The sequence below is a fragment of the Dreissena polymorpha genome, chromosome 8 (assembly GCF_020536995.1).
Source record: "Dreissena polymorpha isolate Duluth1 chromosome 8, UMN_Dpol_1.0, whole genome shotgun sequence".
NCBI lineage: Eukaryota > Metazoa > Mollusca > Bivalvia > Myida > Dreissenidae > Dreissena > Dreissena polymorpha.
This window is the reverse complement of record NC_068362.1, coordinates 2,922,868-2,944,132: the sequence shown is the minus strand read 5'-3', so window position 1 is coordinate 2,944,132 and position 21,265 is coordinate 2,922,868. Positions and strand designations below refer to the sequence as shown.

The window sequence follows — 21,265 nt, the reverse complement described above, 5'->3', positions numbered from 1 at the left end:
ACTATAAAATTGTACATGTTAATTATATAACTGTGATATTTTTTTTATGGATGCAGGGTATGAAAATATGTACAATTTTAGTGGAAAGTGGTTTTGAGAAAAAATCATAGTTACAATAGTTTTGCGCCAAACCCTCGAGCATCTCTCCATTACACTACATAACCAGTGGTTTACAACTGTTGAATGGGGTTAAGAGATTACGATTATCAATTGGCCATGCTTATGAGCAATGGTTGTACAAACGAATCTTTCACACTATCATTTTGTATCCTCTTACTATTCAACACAAATCCCCTAAATACGTCCTTAAATTTCACCGACTCTTGTCAGAAACTCTTCACAAACAATGTCGTGATTGTGGTACTGGTCCCACAGCTCCCCAACTCTCTTGTCCATTGAGACGTACACAGCCCTTCTGTTTCTGATTAGGGACTGCTGCGATACCAGCTGTTGATGGATGTTGACCATTTTAGCCTCTTCAAGCAGAAGTGGTACCAAGACGTACTTCTACTAGAACTGTAGTGATCCTTTACCAGCCTTCTGGTTCAGTTTCTTGTGCCAGCCCTCCGTATCCTTATTGGTGCACACAGGCTGCCTGTACACAGACTACTTCTCTGTTGAAAAAAAAGTGGTGTCAACCCATATGTGCTCCACATATTAAAAGAAATCACGTACATTCTCTAAGCTAGTGTCTGCGCAATCTTTTAGGCGCAGAAAAGCTCTCCCAATATCCCTGCCGGGAAGGTAAAGCAAGCAGGTTACTGATCAGCTGATGCACAGTTTAACGTTCTCTGTAAGTCCTGATGAGACCAAAGTCCTTCATATCTTTTATCACAGATTGGGACCAATGGAATGCGCAACCTTTCAGAACAGTTCCAGCGAATACCTGTAGAAGTGCCTGTCATAAACCTCTTTAAGTCCATACAGAAGCACTCAACGGCAGGAGCTTCTGGGAGATTTTGTCGAGTACCTTCTTTAAAATGGCTATGTAGTCCTGTTTCCTGCGTCCTGACATCAGAACAAACAGAGGAAACTGTTTCATTGACTCGCCCTCCTGTATGAACGCATGAATCGACCTAAGTTGCTTGAATGGCTTTTTGACAACCCTGAATGTCCCGTCCAGGTACAACTTCCTGGCATTCTGTAGGAGTATATAGAAAATTATATACAAAGAAAATGCTTAGATCGTGTCACCATAATGTAACAGCATTTCAAACAGGTTTATTAATCAACCCTGTGATATGCAATAACGTGAGTGTCTGCACATCTGCACCTGATAACTTTTCCTATTCCCAAGAAATGGTGGAATATTCAGGCGCAGACCCAAGGTATCTCATTCCTTTGATATGGTAAAGCCTTTATTGGCCATGATTCCATCTCCATTTTAATTTTTTCATTTGATCATATCCCTGTTTTTGTCAACAACAACTTTGAAGTGTAATAATTGTACAGATTTAAATACCAAAGTAATTCATGTAAAAAATTGGCAAAAAAAATCCTGTTTTCTTACCAGGTGCTAACATGTCATCCCCAGCTCCACTCTGGTTCATCCTGAGAACTGTTTCAATAGATGATTTTTTTTATATCTGCAACATGTTATCACAAAGCATTTAATAACCAGTATTAGCTTTTAAATATTGTATCAAAGTTTAAAATTGTTTGCATTTATAGACTAATATTGAAAATAATTTACGTGTTAACAAGGCCATTTTTTTATTCAAGGGGAACAATAAATTGTGGACATTGAGATATATTTGAGGATTCTATTAAACATTGTGAACAATAAACGTGCCTTGGTATGATGATGTCATTATTTTCAAGACTATACACTGCTTTCTGGAGTGTTTAACTTACCTAGTCTTGATTTTCTAATTAGTATTTAGTTTTTTATTTGATAGTCACTGGCCGTCTTACTAAAACTTAATGCTGTCACCCTATGAAAGTAACTATATAGACTTAACAGACTTGATGCTTTCAATAAATGTGCAGTCCGCACAGGCTAATCAGGGAGGACAATTTCTGCTTTTATGGAATTTTTGGTTTAAATGATGTCTCTTCTAAGCGAAAATCTAGTAAAGGTGGAAAGTGTCGTCCCTGATTAGCCTGTGTGGACTTCACAGGCTAATCTGGGATAACACTTTACGCACAAGCATTTTGCCCAGTTTTCTCAGAACACAACTCAAAATGTCAATTTTAAACCACAAGAGCTGAGTGTGACATTTGCAGGGGCGTAGATAACCTCCCAACATTGGGGGGGCGGTCCAGTTTCTGTACTGGGAACATAAAGAGGTTCGTTTGAGAGGGTTGTCCTCTCCCGTGGTTCCGAAAAAAATTACAATTACAATTAAAATGGTGCGTTTTTGGGGAACTTTCATGTTGATATAAATGTTATTGTTTTCTTTCCAAAAACTCTAATTACAACATAAAATTAAGTAAATGTTTATGTATTTTAATGACGGAGTTTTACAAGTGATATGAAAAATAAAAACATTAACATTACATTCACAACGGATATATTTTATTACTGATGGACATATTTAACACCTGAAAATGGGAGAGTGTTATAAATAACCACATGAAAATACACAACAACCAATACAATATGACATGATTAGTAAAGAATGTATCCACATTTCGAGCACTATTAAAATACTGAACCAGGATGAATAAATATTATTAAATTAAGTTAAATAAACAAAAATTACGGATAATTCATTTTTAAGCCACAATTTATCATGCACTGTTCGCGTAATGTTAATGCCAAGTGTCACATTCTATGAAAACTTCCCGAAGATAGTTAACCGTGATTCATTCACACTGACGAACTCATTGGCAACATCTAACAAGTCCATTGCGTCGGTAGCACACCTGTGCACGTGGAGCGTCATGAGGTGGGTGAGTCTCTCCTGTGTCATAGACGTCCGGAGGTACGTCTTCAGGCGTCTCAGGCCGGAGAAGGACCTCTCGCTGGTGGCGTTGGTGGCGGGCATTACCAGGACGTGGCGGAGGACGCGCATCACCTCCGAGAAAAAGAGGCGAGACTCAGGAGACAAGTCGCGGAAGAACGTGACAATGTCCGTGATGGTCTTGACCTTCTTGTCCCGTACGGCGACCTGGTACGTCTCCAGCTGAGTGGTGAGCGCCTGCTCGTTGAAGTCGTCCCTGTAGAAGTCCATCACGCTCCGCAGATGAGTGGCGTAGTCACCACCACAGGCGCAGCACACCAGAAGGTCTTGGAGGGATCTGTAGGTTTTGTAGCCTGGCTGATCGAATCTGTCCTTGATACACGCGATCACCAAATCGAATGCTTCAAAGTAGACCTGGCGGTACCGATCACGTGCTGTGGCTGGATACTCGTGGGCCCCGGTTCCAACGTCATAGCGTTTCGGCATCTTGCGTCGCCTGGGAACCACTGGCTCTCCTACGTCGACGTCATCGAGCTGGCTGTTGACGTCAACCCAAAACTTGTCGAAGGCATCGTCGGAGCGCTTGCTGGTCAATGTTTCCACCGTCATTGAAGCAACTGCCTGACCCTCTGATGCGGACATGTCCTTCTGTTGTAGGGTGCGGCTCAAGTTGTCTGTATGTCGCAGGATGATGTAACCCAGATGGACACCAAAGAAGAGGTCGAAGCTCTCCATCTGGGACCGCACGCCTACTATCCTGGAACGGATCTCCGAGTCTTTGGTCTGCTCGTAGCAGGTGTCCCACAAGGTCTGTAACACAGTGTAGTTGTCTAAGACACTACACAGGCTTGCTGCACGCACTGTCCATCTCGTGGGGCACAGTACACGGAAACCAGGGGTATCGGGGCTCATCTCCTCCTTCAGGGTCTGTAAGGTACTGTCCCTCTTTGGTGAATACTTAATCAGTTTGGAGACTTCATGCACTGTATCCATGGTGTCGCGCAAGAGCTTGCACTGACGTACACAGTCCCCAACGGCCAGATTGAGTGCATGTCCGTAGCAGTGCGTGAACACAGCTCGCTCCTCCTTTGCTAAGATGTTGGTCGCCACACCACGCTTCGCTCCGGTCATGTTGCTGGCCCCGTCATAACACTGCCCTCTGCACTGGCTCAAGGATAGGTTCATTCTTAGAAGAGTGTCTTCTATGACCGACGTCAGTGTAGTGGCGTCAATGGAATTTACTTGGTGAAACCCAACAAAGTCCTCGTGCACATTTAAGTCCTCGTCCACGTGTCTGAAGACTACCACCACTTGTTCTCGGTTGGACTTGTCTGTTGTCTCGTCAGCCATGATTGTGTAGAACTCGTTTGTCTTGATGTCGCTGGCCACTTTACGGAGGATGCGCAGTGCCATGAGCTGGAGTATTTCATTCTGGATATCAGGGGCGACGAACTTGTCCCGCTTCCGTTCCAGCCACGCGAGAATAGAGCTGTCCGTCTCCCCGTGGTGTTGTAGCAGCTGCATGAAGTTCCCCTCATCGTCGTCGTGCCCACGTAGCGCGATGCCCTGGCGTGCGAGGAACCGTATGCTGCGTAGGATTTGCAGCAGCTGCTTCCGGTTGTCGGCCTTCTCCTTAGCGTGCCCCGCTGACAGCATCTCCCCCACGTCACGCGTTGTGGCGGGAAGCGTCACCAGTCGCTCGACCGCCTCCTTGTGGCACTCGCTTTTTTCGTGCTTCCGGAACTTCTCGGTACCCGCTTTCCATTTGGAGAAGCCATCACTGATGAAGCTGCTGTCCACCTTCGTGTTGCCGATCTTGCCCAACTTCTTGGCCGCCATGCAGAGGTGGCAGAACGCAAGGTCCCGGCTCTGAAAAGAATAACATTGTAATAAATTTTGTGTTAAATATTAATGATAATAATAAGAAACATTATTAAGCAACATTTTTTTTTACAATACGAGTATTTTTTGTATGTTGTGCCTTTTTTTCTAAATTTCGTTTGTATTTAGATCAACGTTAGGTTCAGAAAAGATAAGAACGATCGCAAATTAAAATTTAATACTAATATACATACCTCATCGTAGTGGAGCCATGTGAAGGAATCAAACCAACAAGATTGGAATGAACGCTGTTCTGGCTTTTTCTTCCCGAATGTACGCTTAGGAAACGCAAAATTTCGAGGCTGATTAGGAATACTCATTTTGAACATTAAACAATTACATATATGATATTGTTTCAATGATTTCTAATCAAATAATAACTGATGTACTTAGAGAACAAAAATATTTTCAAACTAATGAATGTTTTTCACGCGTATTTGATTGCAGAGACTGTTGACATGATACTAATGGTCATTACTGTCTAATTCCTGGAATGTTCTGCAGTCTGAGATAAACAGTGAAGACATTAGCACTGACAGTGTGTTTATGATTCAAGCAGTTTCGAAGAAGAGTTGTTTTGCCAGGCAAGTTAAATAAACATTATAGTGTCTGAATAATGTTGCCATCAACATTAAGAGGTTCCAACCATCCCATTATTTTACCTAGGGGACACATGGCTTCTGCACTGACGGCGCGTGATTACAAAAATACTGGTTTTGGGGCGGCGATTTTTTTGGGATTTTACATTTATTTATATAACGATGACTAGCCGAAATATTGGGGGGGCGGCCGCCCCCCCCTGCCCCCCCATTATCTACGCCCCTGATTTGCTTCTCCAAGTCTGTTATAACATGAAAGAAGTGAAGACATGTTCATGTGACTGTAACTTACTTAATCGTCCAGGGGTGTAGTTAATTTCTTCCCTGCGGGATTCTATCCCATTTTCTGGTGAATAAATGAAAAATGTAATTATAGTATTACAAAAGCTGAAAAAAATTTAAATGTATAATAGTACTGGAATATATAAAACTCTAAATCACCTTTCCCATATAATGTTGTTATCTTTTATACTCAGAGCTTATATGGTAAATCACAACAATGCTGAAAAATACCTTTTGTTTAATCCAAAGTTTGTTGCTTAATTTGTTACACCTGCTTAAATCCAATACCTGTCAAAACTTTAACCTTGGTCATAACTTTGCAATATTGAAGATAGCAACTTCATATTTGACATGCATGTGTATCTCATGGAGCTGCACATTTTGAGTAGTGAAAGGTCAAGGTTATCCTTCAAGGTCAAGCCTTTAACTCTCAAAATCAATGAAAATTTTGTAATATATTTCGTAAAATAAAGTTAACATAAATAATCAGTGTTCTTATATAGCAATGCCCAAAATTTCAACGTTAGATGTGCTCTGGTATTGATTATCAGGTCACTAGGTCAAAAGTCACAGAGCCAAATAACGTATTTACACAATGGCTGTCAAGGTCACGGTGACTCAACTTAGAAAAATGGTTTCTGGATGATAACTCAAGAATGCTTACGCCTAGGATCATGAAACTTCATAGGTTTATTGATCTTGACTCGCAGATGAAATAATGATGAAACTTGACCAGGATGTTTGTCTGGACAATATCTAGGTCAAGTTTGACATTTGGTAGAGATTGAATGAACCGACTCCTCTCAGGTGAGCGAACTAGGGCCATCTTGGCCCTCTTGTTGAAGGAAGTAAGGTGCCTGGCTTTCGATGAACTCGGTGTCAAGCTGAAAAAAAAATGGATGTTAGTCAATCATATCGCTCATAAATAATAATAACGATATGTATTGTGGTACACAATCAATGCCTGTTGATAAGTAATTCACTTTGTCTTTGAAAGTCATATTTTCTTTTACTATCACTTGTTGGTCTATTCTCGTGAGTTTTTATATGCATCTCATTGTTATATGTAGGGTTAACCGGATTGTGCTTCTTCCTTAGTATATCTACACCTTCTGTATGTTCCATTTTCAACGTTATCTCTTCTTACATCGTGATCTTTCACTGTATCCTTCTTTCTCATATTCTCTGAATATGAATCATATCTGGTGCTTGTAAGAACTTTACTGTTGCTTTCCCTCAATCTCTGCAACTGTCTATCTAACTTCAATTCTTTCATTTACGCTCATGCTATCTGTCACATCATGTTTTTCATATTCATCTAGGAATGCAGTATCTACATGTATATTACTGTTCTGTCTTTGAGATGCAAACAAAACTTGTTTAAGTAGTGTCTGTGCACTCCAGTTTTGTTTTCTGTATAGATCTGTTCCATATGGATGCCCACTTCAGTCATGACAATGAAATTATTAATAAGCTGATTTTAGTTTAGTTACACGATGTTGTGTCTGCACTTGATAGTAATAAGGGTGCTTTTTATCCAAAAATAATGTTCCAGTTTCATTTGGTTTCAGATAGAAGTCTTTCAAATCACCATCTAACATGGATTTACATTGATTGTAAGGACACTTTACTTTCTTTACTCTCTTTAGCCACTTAGCACTGGTGAAGTCATTATCACGCACTTCTTTGTACTCCACACGTTTCATAGATGACGGAAGTTTCCAGTAAGCGGGATCCTGGGTGACTGTTGTGGAGTTGCGTATTCTCACTATTTCCATAACCGTAAACAGCATGGCTGCGACATGGGTACACAATTTCCCTAAACCGGCCATGCAGTCACAGTGAGAAGCTTGGATCACTCCATTTGGTTCTACAATCGATCACGGATTAAATGGCTTGTCTCTTAACTTATGGAATGTAGAACCTGTGAAAAAGACAACAATTTTATTTATCTATAAAACGTCAATTATGGATGACCGTTTAAGACATTGTAATTAATTTTATTAATTAAGATAAAAACTAATTATCTTTTTTACCTTTTACCGATAGATTTATTTTTATTTACAGATAGAAAAAAATAAATATATATTGCTTCAGGTTAAATCAAATGAATTTAATGCTGCAAGGTGAATAAAATAATCAAGCGGTAAATAAAAATGAATTTATCTCTCCAGGTGAAAGAAATTTTTAATCTTTAAAAAAATTAATGTAGTGCTCAAGGTGAATAAAATCATCAAAATAAATTTAATGCGTCATTTTAAATTGATTTTGTTTACTCAGAGCTGGGTCTAAAAATGTATAATTTTTTTTTAGACCCAGCTAAGCAGCTTCCAGCGATAAATTGAAATATGATTTTTTTTAACGGCTTCTTCTTCAGCAATAAAGTTATTTCTATTTACTGATAGCAATAAAAATGTATATGTCTATTAATAAATGAAAATAATTTCTTGACGTTCCCTGTTAAACCAATAGAAATTAAGACAATCTTCATATAAGTTTCAATCTTCAAATTTACACAAATAAATTTATCGCACCAGGCAGACCTAGACAGGCTAGAAATGTAAAAGTCTCAATAACGTGAAGCAATCATATAGACTCTAGCGCACAGTCTAGACAGGCTGGAAATGTAAAAGTCTCACTTACTTGAAGCAATCATATAGACTCAAGCGCACAGATGCCTTGGGTAGAAATACAAACAGTTGGATGGGGTCTTCATTACATTCAAACCCACAATTTTTGTCATTGCGGAAGTTACTTAAATACCAATGACATGGACGCTCGAGATATCCTGCTTTGTATTGCTTTCCTCGTAATCATTTCATTGTTTGCTAGCTAAATTCATTGAAATTTAGAATCCTTAAGTATCAGTAAAAATATAAAATGGCACTAAACCCTTTGATCTGATTACATGTTTGCTGCCAATGACAACGGCTCGAACGTCAGAAACCCAGCCACTCTGTGACTGGTTGTATGCATCCAAACCCTTCAAACTTTTCAAATCATCAGTAGTGTATGGGCTGGGGGAAAACAGTAGATAATTTACAATGTCTGGATAGGTAACGCTAGGAAGCAGTTTCTTTTCATCCGAAAATGATGTTTTTATACTAAGTTTATATGGATCAGTTCCCCCGATAATTTTCAATTTTTCTAGCCCTAACTACTGGCTCCAGAGTGTCTCTGAATGATAACTGTATACTCTCCACTTTTTTACTTTCCATTTTTAACAAAAACAATATTTATACAGCGCAGAAACTGCAAAATATCTTGTTACATTTTCGTAACCGCCAGCTGGCAAAAATCAATATCTCCAAGATGGCAGAATAGCGGTGCAGAGGTAAAAATCTCCCTTTCGTGCAATGGGTCTATAAGTTGTACTTGTCCTTTTTATAGCTGTTCTGCTGATTCACATATTTGATGAGCAGACAGATTGCAACAATAAGACCATTAACATTACATGTATTATAAAAAAGAATTCAGTACATTACTCCTTTTAAACACTTTACTCAGTATCGACAATGTTCCGGCTCCAGCGAAACAGGTAAACATGAGAGAAGCATCTCTCCATTACACTACATAACCAGTGGTTTACAACTGTTGAATGGGGTTAAGAGATTACGATTATCAATTGGCCATGCTTATGAGCAATGGTTGTACAAACGAATCTTTCACACTATCATTTTGTATCCTCTTACTATTCAACACAAATCCCCTAAATACGTCCTTAAATTTCACCGACTCTTGTCAGAAACTCTTCACAAACAATGTCGTGATTGTGGTACTGGTCCCACAGCTCCCCAACTCTCTTGTCCATTGAGACGTACACAGCCCTTCTGTTTCTGATTAGGGACTGCTGCGATACCAGCTGTTGATGGATGTTGACCATTTTAGCCTCTTCAAGCAGAAGTGGTACCAAGACGTACTTCTACTAGAACTGTAGTGATCCTTTACCAGCCTTCTGGTTCAGTTTCTTGTGCCAGCCCTCCGTATCCTTATTGGTGCACACAGGCTGCCTGTACACAGACTACTTCTCTGTTGAAAAAAAAGTGGTGTCAACCCATATGTGCTCCACATATTAAAAGAAATCACGTACATTCTCTAAGCTAGTGTCTGCGCAATCTTTTAGGCGCATGAAAAGCTCTCCCAATATCCCTGCCGGGAAGGTAAAGCAAGCAGGTTACTGATCAGCTGATGCACAGTTTAACGTTCTCTGTAAGTCCTGATGAGACCAAAGTCCTTCATATCTTTTATCACAGATTGGGACCAATGGAATGCGCAACCTTTCAGAACAGTTCCAGCGAATACCTGTAGAAGTGCCTGTCATAAACCTCTTTAAGTCCATACAGAAGCACTCAACGGCAGGAGCTTCTGGGAGATTTTGTCGAGTACCTTCTTTAAAATGGCTATGTAGTCCTGTTTCCTGCGTCCTGACATCAGAACAAACAGAGGAAACTGTTTCATTGACTCACCCTCCTGTATGAACGCATGAATCGACCTAAGTTGCTTGAATGGCTTTTTGACAACCCTGAATGTCCCGTCCAGGTACAACTTCCTGGCATTCTGTAGGAGTATATAGAAAATTATATACAAAGAAAATGCTTAGATCGTGTCACCATAATGTAACAGCATTTCAAACAGGTTTATTAATCAACCCTGTGATATGCAATAACGTGAGTGTCTGCACATCTGCACCTGATAACTTTTCCTATTCCCAAGAAATGGTGGAATATTCAGGCGCAGGTCCAAGGTATCTCATTCCTTTGATATGGTAAAGCCTTTATTGGCCATGATTCCATCTCCATTTTAAAGTTCCTGACTTTCTATTTTATGTTTCAATAAATCAAAAAGTCCACTTCATTGACAATTTTTTTTGTCTGATGTTACAGTTGTGTACTGTTATAGTTCATAAGTATTTGGTATTATGGGTTTCTGAGGTTGCAATTGGGTTCTAAGCTGGTCTAACGGCAGGTTAAAGACAACACACTGGAAATATATATTTAAATTATATATATTTATGAAAAGCAAGAAAGCTGGTCATCTATGCATACAACATGATACATCAAAGGCATATCATCATCGATTGATTCATATTCGTATCAATACCTGACGACAATTTTAACATAAATAACAATGGCATCGACAGATGTTATAAATACTTGAAATATAGGTTGCACAGGTAAATCAATCTAACTTACAGTTTACAAGCATAAAATACAATATGGAACTGGCTCAAAACATACAGAAACAAAACAAAGTTACTAAAGCAACATGGTACACAATTACCTGCAAATATGTATGTAAATGATATATATTTATGAATAGCAAGAATGCTGGTCATCTATGCATACAACATCAAAGGCATATCATCATCGTTGATGTTATATACATACGATTGGTCAGCGCTAGAGGGGCATTAGCATAACAAAGGAGAGTGGACATGTGAAGATAAGTTAGTTTACCTGATACGGTATCCTACATATTGTTACTGTTTACGTCTACCTACGCTTTCTCATGCTATGAATACAACTAAGGTGACGGATGGACCTCAACTGCATATATCACGTGATGTAAGGTAAAATAAAACTATTTCAAGCATTGATGCATTTTATTAGCTCGACTATTATATATGAAATATTTATAGTGGAGCTATCCTACTCACCCCGGCGTCGGCGCGACCGTCTGCGTTACTGTTAGGGTCTGCGTTAGCGTGCAAATGTTAAAGGTTTCGTACGACCCCAATTATTTTCATTGTCCCGTGACATATTGCTTTCATATTTTGCATTCTTGTTTACCAACATGACCCCAACCTATAAACAAGAGCAGACAACTCTATCAAGCATTTTGTCATAATTATGGCCCCTTTTCCACTTAGAATATGCAGCAAATGTTTAAGTTTTCGTACTACCCCATTTATTTTCATTGTCCCTTGACATATTGCTTTTATATTTTACATACTTGTTTACCAACATCACCCCAACCTATAAACATGAGCAGACAACTCTATCAAGCATTTTGTCGTAATTATTGCCCCTTTTATACTTAGAATATGCATATTATTGATAAATCTATTTTAAAGTTTACGTACTACCCAAAATATTTCCTATATCCTTTGACATATAGCTTTTATATGTTGCAAACGTGTTTACCAACATGACCCCAACCTATAAAAAAGAGCAGACCACTGTATCAAGCATTTTGACATAATTATGGCCCCTTTTACACTTAGATAATTGAACATTTTGCTTAAATTGCCATAACTTCTTTATTTATGATCAGATTTTATTATTACTTTGACAAAACAACACTTACCTGAATACCACAATGTATTCCACCCAAACAATACCCCACGCCCCTACCCAGAATCCCTTCCCCCCCCAACCTCCCCCCCCAATTTTTTTTTTACCCCCCTCTCACCCACAACCCCCCCTACCACCACCCCCTCCCCCCCCCCCCCCCCCCCAATTTTTATGTCCCCCACTATAGTAGTGGGGGACATATTGTTTTTGCCCTGTCTGTCTGTTGGTCTTTTTGCGCCAACTTTAACATTTTGCAATAACTTTTGCTACATTGAAGATAGCAACTTCATATTTGGCATTTAGTGTATCTCATGAAGCTGCACATTTTGAGTGGTGAAAGGTCAAGGTCAAAGTCATCCTTCAAGGTCAGAGGTCAAATATATGTGGCCAAAATCGCTCATTTTATGAATACTTTTGCAATATTGAAGATAGCAACTTGATATTTGGCATGCATGTGAATCTCATGGAGCTGCACATTTTGAGTGGTGAAAGGTCAAGGTCATCCTTCAAGGTCAGAGGTCAAATATATGTGGCCCAAATCTCTTATTTTATAAATACTTTTGCAATATTGAAGATAGCAACTTGATATTTGGCATGCATGTGCATCTCATGGAGCTGCACATTTTGAGTGGTGAAAGGTCAAGGTCATCCTTCAAGGTCAGAGGTCAAATATATGTGGTCGAAATCGCTTATTTTATGAATACTTTTGCAATATTGAAGATAGCAACTTGATATTTGGCATGCATGTGTATCTCATGGAGCTGCACATTTTGAGTGGTGAAAGGTCAAGGTCAAGGTCATCCTTCACAAGGTCAAGGTCATCCTACAAGGTCAAACGTCATATAGGGGGACATTGTGTTTCACAAACACATCTTGTTTTTTTTAAACATCATCTAATAAATTACCACACCCCACATTATACCCCCCTCTCACCCCCCCTACCCCCCCCCAATTTTTTTCTCCTTTTTTTATTTGTGAAAGATCGTCTAATAAATGACCACACCCCACATTATACCCCTTCTCAACCCCCTCCACCAAACCCCCCCCCCCATTTTTTTTTGTTCCTAACAATTTCTGCATGATGGCTTACGTTATAATGTCAAGCACTCGAATAGTCGAGCGCGCTGTCCTTTGACAGCTCTTGTTTATAAACGATTCAATTATAGACCTGTAACACTGATATACCTCCAGTGTATAAATGCCACACAAACATTATGCCATCTCTACAGTCCACTCCAACCAGGCCCTTAAAAGTGTTTGTTGATTTATAATCTGAATATGTCTGTGACTTACGTTTCAGTGATGATGGCATTTGTATTTTAAGTTCCGTGCAATCAATGATTAACATAAGATTTGGGTACTGTTTCTTGAATTCAGCGGTCATGTGTTTTGAAATAACATCTCAATGTGAAAAAACATTAATCGAGCCTAATGTAATGTACATTAAATTAATCCATGTTTTAAATATTCTTGTTAGCATTGAAAGTGAAATTTGAAAGTCAGAGTGGCCATATGAAATCTTTATTCAACAAGCCAAGTCGTAACTTCATCATAGTCATTAGAAATTCATCCTCTACACTTACATATCCTTGAAGTGTGGTAAGCATTTGCATCATTGTCATCCTCTTCATCACTTTTATCACTGGTATCCTGATCACTCTCAAAATACTCTGCCCCACACGTGTACGCCTTTCTTCTTGGACGATCCCAGTAGGATATCAAGCCACGGTCTTTTTTAGGCACAATCAGTTCTAGTGCATTCATAAAGATTGAAAGACATGCAAATCCAGTGAAAAAACGAAACAGATTCAATTTTGGGCTGGAATTTATTATGTACTGTAGCGAAAATCTGTGTGCACATGGTATGGGAATGTCTGTCTGTATGTCGACGTGTACTCTCCTTTCCCCTTCAGAGGCCGTGTCCCTGGGCAACAGATAATATTTTGGGTCAATTAGTTTTCACTGCAAGCTTTTTGTAACAATTAGTGTTTTCCCCTCAAAACTATTTGTCAATTAGTTTTTTACAATTTGATCAAAACGTATATATATTTCTGGATCAGATTAGCGCTTCATTTTTGGATATTGATAATTCTCAGCATTTCTTATTCAAATTAAGTTATTATATATTCACACAGACAATGGTTGTTTGTAAATATTAGTACTAATTGTATATTGACAAATGGATGATGGAGTAATTTTGTTTAAACCAGTTTCAACACTCCTGCCTTGCAGTCTCAGATCATACTCACATTGTCCAACCCTCTCAATCGATGACAAGCCAGTGGAAATCACGAAGTTGTTAGTTTTTATGTCCCCCACTATAGTAGTGGGGGACATATTGTTTTTGCCCTGTCTGTCTGTCTGTTGGTCTGTCTGTTGGTCTGTTGGTCTGTTTGCGCCAACTTTAACATTTTACAATAACTTTTGCTATATTGAAGATAGCAACTTCATATTTAGCATGCATGTGTATCTCATGAAGCTTCACATTTTGAGTGGTGAAAGGTTAAGGTCAAGGTCATCCTTCAAGGTCAAAGGTCAAATATATGTGGCCAAAATTGCTCATTTTATGAATACTTTTGCAATATTGAAGATAGCAACTTGATATTTGGCATGCATGTGTATCTCATGGAGCTGCACATTTTGAGTGGTGAAAGGTCAAGGTCAAGGTCATCCTTCACAAGGTCAAGGTCATCCTACAAGGTCAAACATCATATAGGGGGACATTGTGTTTCACAAACACATCTTGTTGAGACACGGAATCGCAGCGGTGTTTGAGCCGAATATTTCAGAATATGTCACCAGCGCTATTAAATGTGATAGTATACTCTTCAAAATGTCTTTTCCCGACGGTTTGGGTCTCGTAACGAATTGTAAAATATTGGGCGCGCACACTGTTTATGAAAGTTTCCTAACCCAACCGCGTTTAACAGAGAACCTTTTTCCGAACTTATTTCGGCGGAAGTAACTTTTTACATTGACTCCGACCCCAAACGGTGTTTATATGAACTAACTGGAAATATTACGGCCGCACTAAAGGTTACAATACACTAATGATAATTAAACGCGGTATGGCGGAAAACGGAACAAATAAAACGACAAAGAATCAATATCAATTCGTTTTCCATTTTCATAATCTTTTTCTGTACGATTGAATTTTAATTTCAATTCGTTTCCTGTCAAATACAAATCGTAAAAACGATAAGACAAACCTTATCTGTTGCTCTGCGTGTCTGTCTCATCACTGTCCACATTTTTTTCTTTTTCTTGGAGACCTGCGTTTCACAACCTGTGTCAATTGGAATTTAGAGGGAACTGCCTCCGATTTCAGGTGTTTCTAAGAAGATTCTGGGTTCACAAAGTCATCACATTGGAAATGATTTGAACATTCTATTGTGTTTTGAGATATCTCAAAACCTGACTTCGTGGCAGAATCTCCGGATCCTGTCTTTCCAGATCTGAAATGATAGCATAAAAAATTCTAAACCCTAAGAATATAATTTGATTAATGTTAATAACCCTGTTTAAGCATTTATTGATTCTTAGTTTGAATACTATCTTTTCTTGTAATTTATAGCTTATATATGTTCTGAGCAATAACGACAGTATGCTACATATGTTTTTCTTATGCATAAGTTTTGTCTTGAGAGTATCTTTGCGATGGTTTTCAGTAATACCATTTACAATTGTGGACGTTTTGTCACGTAGTTCTGGAAATTGTCTACATGCACCACAGAACATTTCTCCATCCTCAAACTACCCATGGATATGTCTTGGTTCGCTCTTCTTGAGCAGTTGTTTTTTCTTCGTCTTTTCATACCTGCAAAGATAATTTTGAAACTTTTAACTCTAGCAAGATTTCAACAAAATTTACAAAAACATTTTTATTTTTGTTTTATAGGGTGTGGTGGGGTCCCATTGATCTGCCTACTGGAGTTCTTTACAATACAATGTAATATTGCAGTACCTGGTTCTGATAGCTCTATATCCGCATAATATAATCCACGGAAACAGTCGGGAAATGCCCATCTATTGTCCCCATTTCTATTAATAAACACTCAAGGAGTATCCTGCGGATTTTTTTTTTTTTTTTTTGCGATAGCCCTCGCTAGCAAAGGCAGTTTTTTATTGCATTTCCATCCTGTTATCATTAAAAAAAATTGGCGATAGCCCTCCCTAGCCTAGGCAATTTTCATTGCACACCCCCTACCCACCCACCCCGAAGACCACAATAGATTGGACAAGACCAAATAGAATTGATAGAAAGGGAGAACACCATATTTATAACTACATATGATCTTTCTATTCTGGTTATTAGATAGATAGTTCAAATAAAAGACTTACACTTTCTGAGACATCTTACTCTTTTCAAGTGACCTTGAGGCTTTCTCAACTTCTCTTTTCAGAGTCCGCTCCTCCCTGACCAAACATGCACAGAATATCGCGCTGAGACATTTTAGAATCAGACAGAAAGCACAGAATTGCTCAGTGCCAATTATTTGAGGATTTAAAAAAGTGCGTATGTCATTTTATTAGCTCGGCTGCTTTTGAAGAAAACCCGAGGTATTGTCATCCCCAGCTCGTCGTCCGCCTTTCTGCGTCAGCTGTTCGGCGTCATGCTTAAACCTTGACATTTTGCTCTAAAATCAAAGCGCTTCCACCTACAACTTTGAAACTTCTTATGTAGATGCACCTTTAAAGAGTTCTACACGTCACACCCATTTTTGGGTCACTAGGTCAAAGGTCAAGGTCACTGTGACCTCTAAAGCACCAGTAGCTGAGCATTTGCTTGAAAATTTTCAGGTGATTGAACATGAACTAAAGTACAGTCTATCATACAGCGAATATTCTTATATTTCTTAAAATATTCAGCAAATGTTTTCTAACATTCCACCTTGAAGCAAACATTGATTTTTTTTAACATGGAAAACTGTTTATAAAGCACTGAATCCAAGTTATCATTATTGAAGATACTTGTCTTGTGTTTGTATTGAACCTGTATGCAAATTCTTTATGCTGAGAAAAAGCTCCACAAAGGCAATACAGTGATGGACGAACAATGACAAAACAATATCCCGCCTCCTTCATAGGGTTATTGTTATAAGTCATTTCTCACAATGAGTATGTTGAGTTCAAAATATTCTCAATTGCGTTTCTTTGTAATGAATTTCGCCCCCCATGTTTTTGCACATTTCCCATTCCTTCTACAGGAAGAACACGAGGGCCGAACTGTTGAGAATTTAGCAAACATGTCCATTATGTGGGGATCATAGTCATCTAGTAGGTTTTCTTCAGCTCCACAGTATACACAAACTGGCAGCAGGTACAATTTGCCGCAAAGTATGCAATTTAAACAATTGCTTCACATGACAGACACAGCCTAACAACAGCATTTGGAACGCCTTCCAATGGATGTAGGTGTATATTAATTTCGTCTAAATCCAATCCTATGTATAGAGAAACAAGTTATTTATAACCGACCAATGACGTAAGACTATGCAACTTTCAATTAACACAGTGCAATATGGCTACAATAAGAATTGGAACAGTGATTGTGTTTTCATATCTGGAATATCATTACTTGCAAGTTTTAATTAAACATTTTCTAATGCAATTAGTAAAATAATGTATATATTTTTATATTGAATAACTCTTCCATGAAGATTCTGCGCTGTTGTATGAATTTGCAGCCGCTAAAGCTTCTGATAGGATTTCATGTCATGTCCATTTAATGAAGAAAATGCATAAAAAATATTACGTCATGTTTCCTGATGTTGTTTTAAATTGAACATGCTTCAATGGTATCTGCTGATAGTTGCATGTTCAAAAGTGAAAAAACACATTTAAATAAGTCACAGAACGTAGCAGATGTGTTGATATTTATAAGGGTTAGCTGCAGCAACTATTCGCCGCAATTTGTTAAAACGATTACGACAGCGAAACATGTGCTGCTCACGCAAAAAGCCATTTTTTCTGGTTGTCTCGATCAAATTTTTTAGCATCTGCAGTTGTCTATTAGAAAGGTTACGAAACACTATATTTGACATTCTTATTCAGCGTCAAATTTGTTTCTGCGAGTTTGAGTTTTTTTTTCACAAATTAAAAAACCCACATGCGCTATGGTTACAGAAGGACACAAAAATGAGTACAAGCGTTTTTTTTTTCCATTTTGAAAAAATAGGTGCGGCAAATCTGACGACCAACATTTATATAATAATCAATTTGGAGTGACCTTTCAACATAAATAAATAAATGTTCCCTGAAAATTTTCAATTTATATTGCATGTGTTGAAATGTAAGAACCTTAATTAATATTCTAAACCTATCAAAAGCTAACAAAGATAAAGATTATTCAATGATTTTCTTTTGAATGTTGAATGAGCATTTATTTAAATAAAACATTGTACAATTGAGTCGTGTTCTGAGAAAACTGGGCTTAATGCATGTGGGAAAAGTGTCGTCCCAGATTAGCCTGTGCAATCCGTACAGGCTAATCAAGGACAACACTTTCCGCTTTTATGTTTTTATGCCCCCATTCCGAAGAAAAGGGGGTATATAGTTTTCGCACTGTCGGTCGGTAGGTCGGTCGGTCACACTTCGTGTCCGCTCTCTAATTCAAATAGTTTTCATCAGATCTTTACCAAACTTGGTCAGAAGTTGTATCCAGACATTATCTAGGTCAAGTTCGAATATGGGTCATGCCGGGTCAAAAACTAGGTCACTGGATCACTAAGTGCATTTCAAGGATTTAGCATGGTGTCGGCTCTCTAATTGAAGTAGTTTTCATCTGATCTTTACCAAACTTGGTCAGAAGTTGTATCAAGACAATATCTAGGTCAAGTTTGAATATGGGTCATGCTGGGTCAAAAACTAGGTCACTGGGTCACTTAGTGCATTTCAAGGATTTAGCATGGTGTCCGCTCTCTAATTGAAGTAGTTTTCATCTGATCTTTAGTAATCTTGGTAAGAAGTTGTATTAAGACAATATCTAGGTCAGGTTTGAATATGGGTCATGCCGGGTCTAAAACCAGGTCACGGGGTCACTTGGTGCATTTCAAGGATTAAGCATGTTGTCCGCTCTCTAGTTTATGTGACTTTCTGATTTATTTTGATATTCTAAGACATTTTTATGCCCTCAAAGGAGGGCATATAGTGATCAGACTGTCAGTTTGTCTGTCCGTCCGTCTGTCCGTCACACTTTGGGTTTAGATTTCGAAAAATGCTCATAACTTCTATGTCGCTTCAGATAGCAATTTCATGTTTGGCATGCATGTGTATATGGACAAGGCCTTTCCATACGCACACAAATTTTTACCCCTGTGACCTTGACCTTGAACTTAGGGTCCGCTTTTAGGTTCGAAATCTGCGTTTAGGATTTGAAAAAAGCTAATAACTTCTACCAAGCGTTTACACAGTTATACTTTTATGTAGTGACAAAGTTACAGTTGGGGGCATCCGTGTCCTGTGGACACATTTCTTGTTTTTAGTTTCAAGGGAGTCCCTCCTTACCGAAAATCAAGTTTAGGCGGAAAGTTCATCTCTGGTTAGCCTGTGCTGACTGCACAGGCTAATCTGAGATGACACTACGCACATGCATTTAGCCCAGTTTTCTGAGAACATTGTACAATTGATGCACTGTAATAAATTTCTTAAAAATGTCCACCAAGCACTCATTTACATGTATGTGTCTAGTGGTATTTAGCAGGGGCATCCTAGTACCATGGTCACGTGCAACAAGACACATTCGTTTGAAGTTACACTCAAAGTGCTCAAATTATTCTGTTTAATTGTTCTTGAGTGTGCATATTTTGTTTCAATTAAAATATACATAATAAATTTTGTCAATCCAAGTCGATTCATGCATGGATGAATGCTGGTTTGTCTATGGGTGCATTGCTTGTTTGGATAAATGTGTGTGCATGGAATAATAGAGGTTGGTCCATGTGTACAATGAAGATTTGAATACATTTATATTATGTTTGTTTGTTTATTAGTTTATTATAATCTCATCAGCATAATTGCATACAATCACAGATAGACCAATACATTAAAATATGAAACACAATCATTGCTGCCACTCAATTTTGAGTTACAAGAGACTATTTAATCCTTACATCACAGACATATATGAACTGATCGTAGTCTGCTATAGTATCACATTTATGGCCAGCCATCTGCTTCACTTCTCTTTTCAGTCCTTTGTAGACAACTCTTCAATGTTTCCTTGTTGCCATGCACGCGCTAATCCACCTTGTTTCACTACAAGTTTAAACAAGTCCTCAGTACGGGCACAATATGAGGCAATCTCCTCAGTTGGCTTTTGTTCTACAGAATAAAATTTCTGCATCAGGCTTTCTGCAGTTTCCATGCATCCAAATTCCTGTTCCAGTTTCCGTACAGCTGCGCATATAAGTGTCAATCCAACTTCTGCTCTCCGATGGTGATCACTCGCCTTCCCTCGCAACACTTTTCTTATGCCATACAATATTTGATCTTCACTGAAGATTCTGACGGCAATCAAGGAGTCTATGTCAAATTAAAAACCTTTCAAGGTTATGTCTCCATTATTTGCAGGGATCATCCTACAGGGCCCAAATCAAGTCTCATTCACTTTTCAATCTTTTTACATAATTTTTGGTTCTTCTTCTCAACTGCGTCCAAAAGTCGCCTTACAATGCTTGATATCGCTTTCTGATTACATCAAAGCGAAAACAAAATCGCCGACATTTTCTTAAATTTTCTCCTTTGATAATCTGCCGCACGTGTGCGCAATGCCGTCACTAATACTGCCATTGTTTACTGTGTGCAATTATCGGTTATCTGATCTACTGATAGCGAGAGGATTTGCCACACATCACTGACCGCTGATGCAAGTCGCCTTGGTTTATTCCAGTTGAGGCATTGTGTACACGCTGGTCTTACCGACAATAGTGTATTGACGTAACCATCGTATAGAATGCCAGGCTTCCGACCTCGTTTACAGTTTTTCAATCGGCTCTTGTTATTTGTCAAGGCTGCCGGGAACCATTGTTCACATGATGGTCATTTATTGTTATGCTTGACGATTTGTACAACTTAAAACAGTCCAAATCTCACTGCTAAATTTCGGTCATAATATATTTGAGAACTGAGCTTAACAAATATCACAAACAGAGAAACAGACTTACAATTTAAAAGTTTCATCAAAAATGCAGTAACAAGCACGTGGGAACATATCATTAAAAGTCAATGACGCCATTCAAACATAAGAATTACCGGCACGCGACACTCAGTTGGGAGAATTACAATTAAGGGTATTTCAGAATGT

The 21,265-nt window shown here is 38.6% G+C and overlaps 1 protein-coding gene across 1 annotated transcript; it reads right to left on the bottom strand.

Moving 5' to 3' along the window:
• Window positions 1–306: 306 nt before the first annotated feature.
• Window positions 307–4,562, bottom strand: LOC127842147 (zinc finger MYM-type protein 1-like). The gene is made up of 3 exons (XM_052371496.1): window positions 2,823–4,562; window positions 926–1,141; window positions 307–447 (listed from the first exon to the last, which is right to left on the bottom strand). The coding sequence occupies exons 1-3, from the start codon at window positions 4,560–4,562 to the stop codon at window positions 307–309; spliced, it is 2,097 nt and encodes a 698-aa protein (XP_052227456.1).
• Between the last annotated feature and the right edge of the window lie 16,703 nt (window positions 4,563–21,265).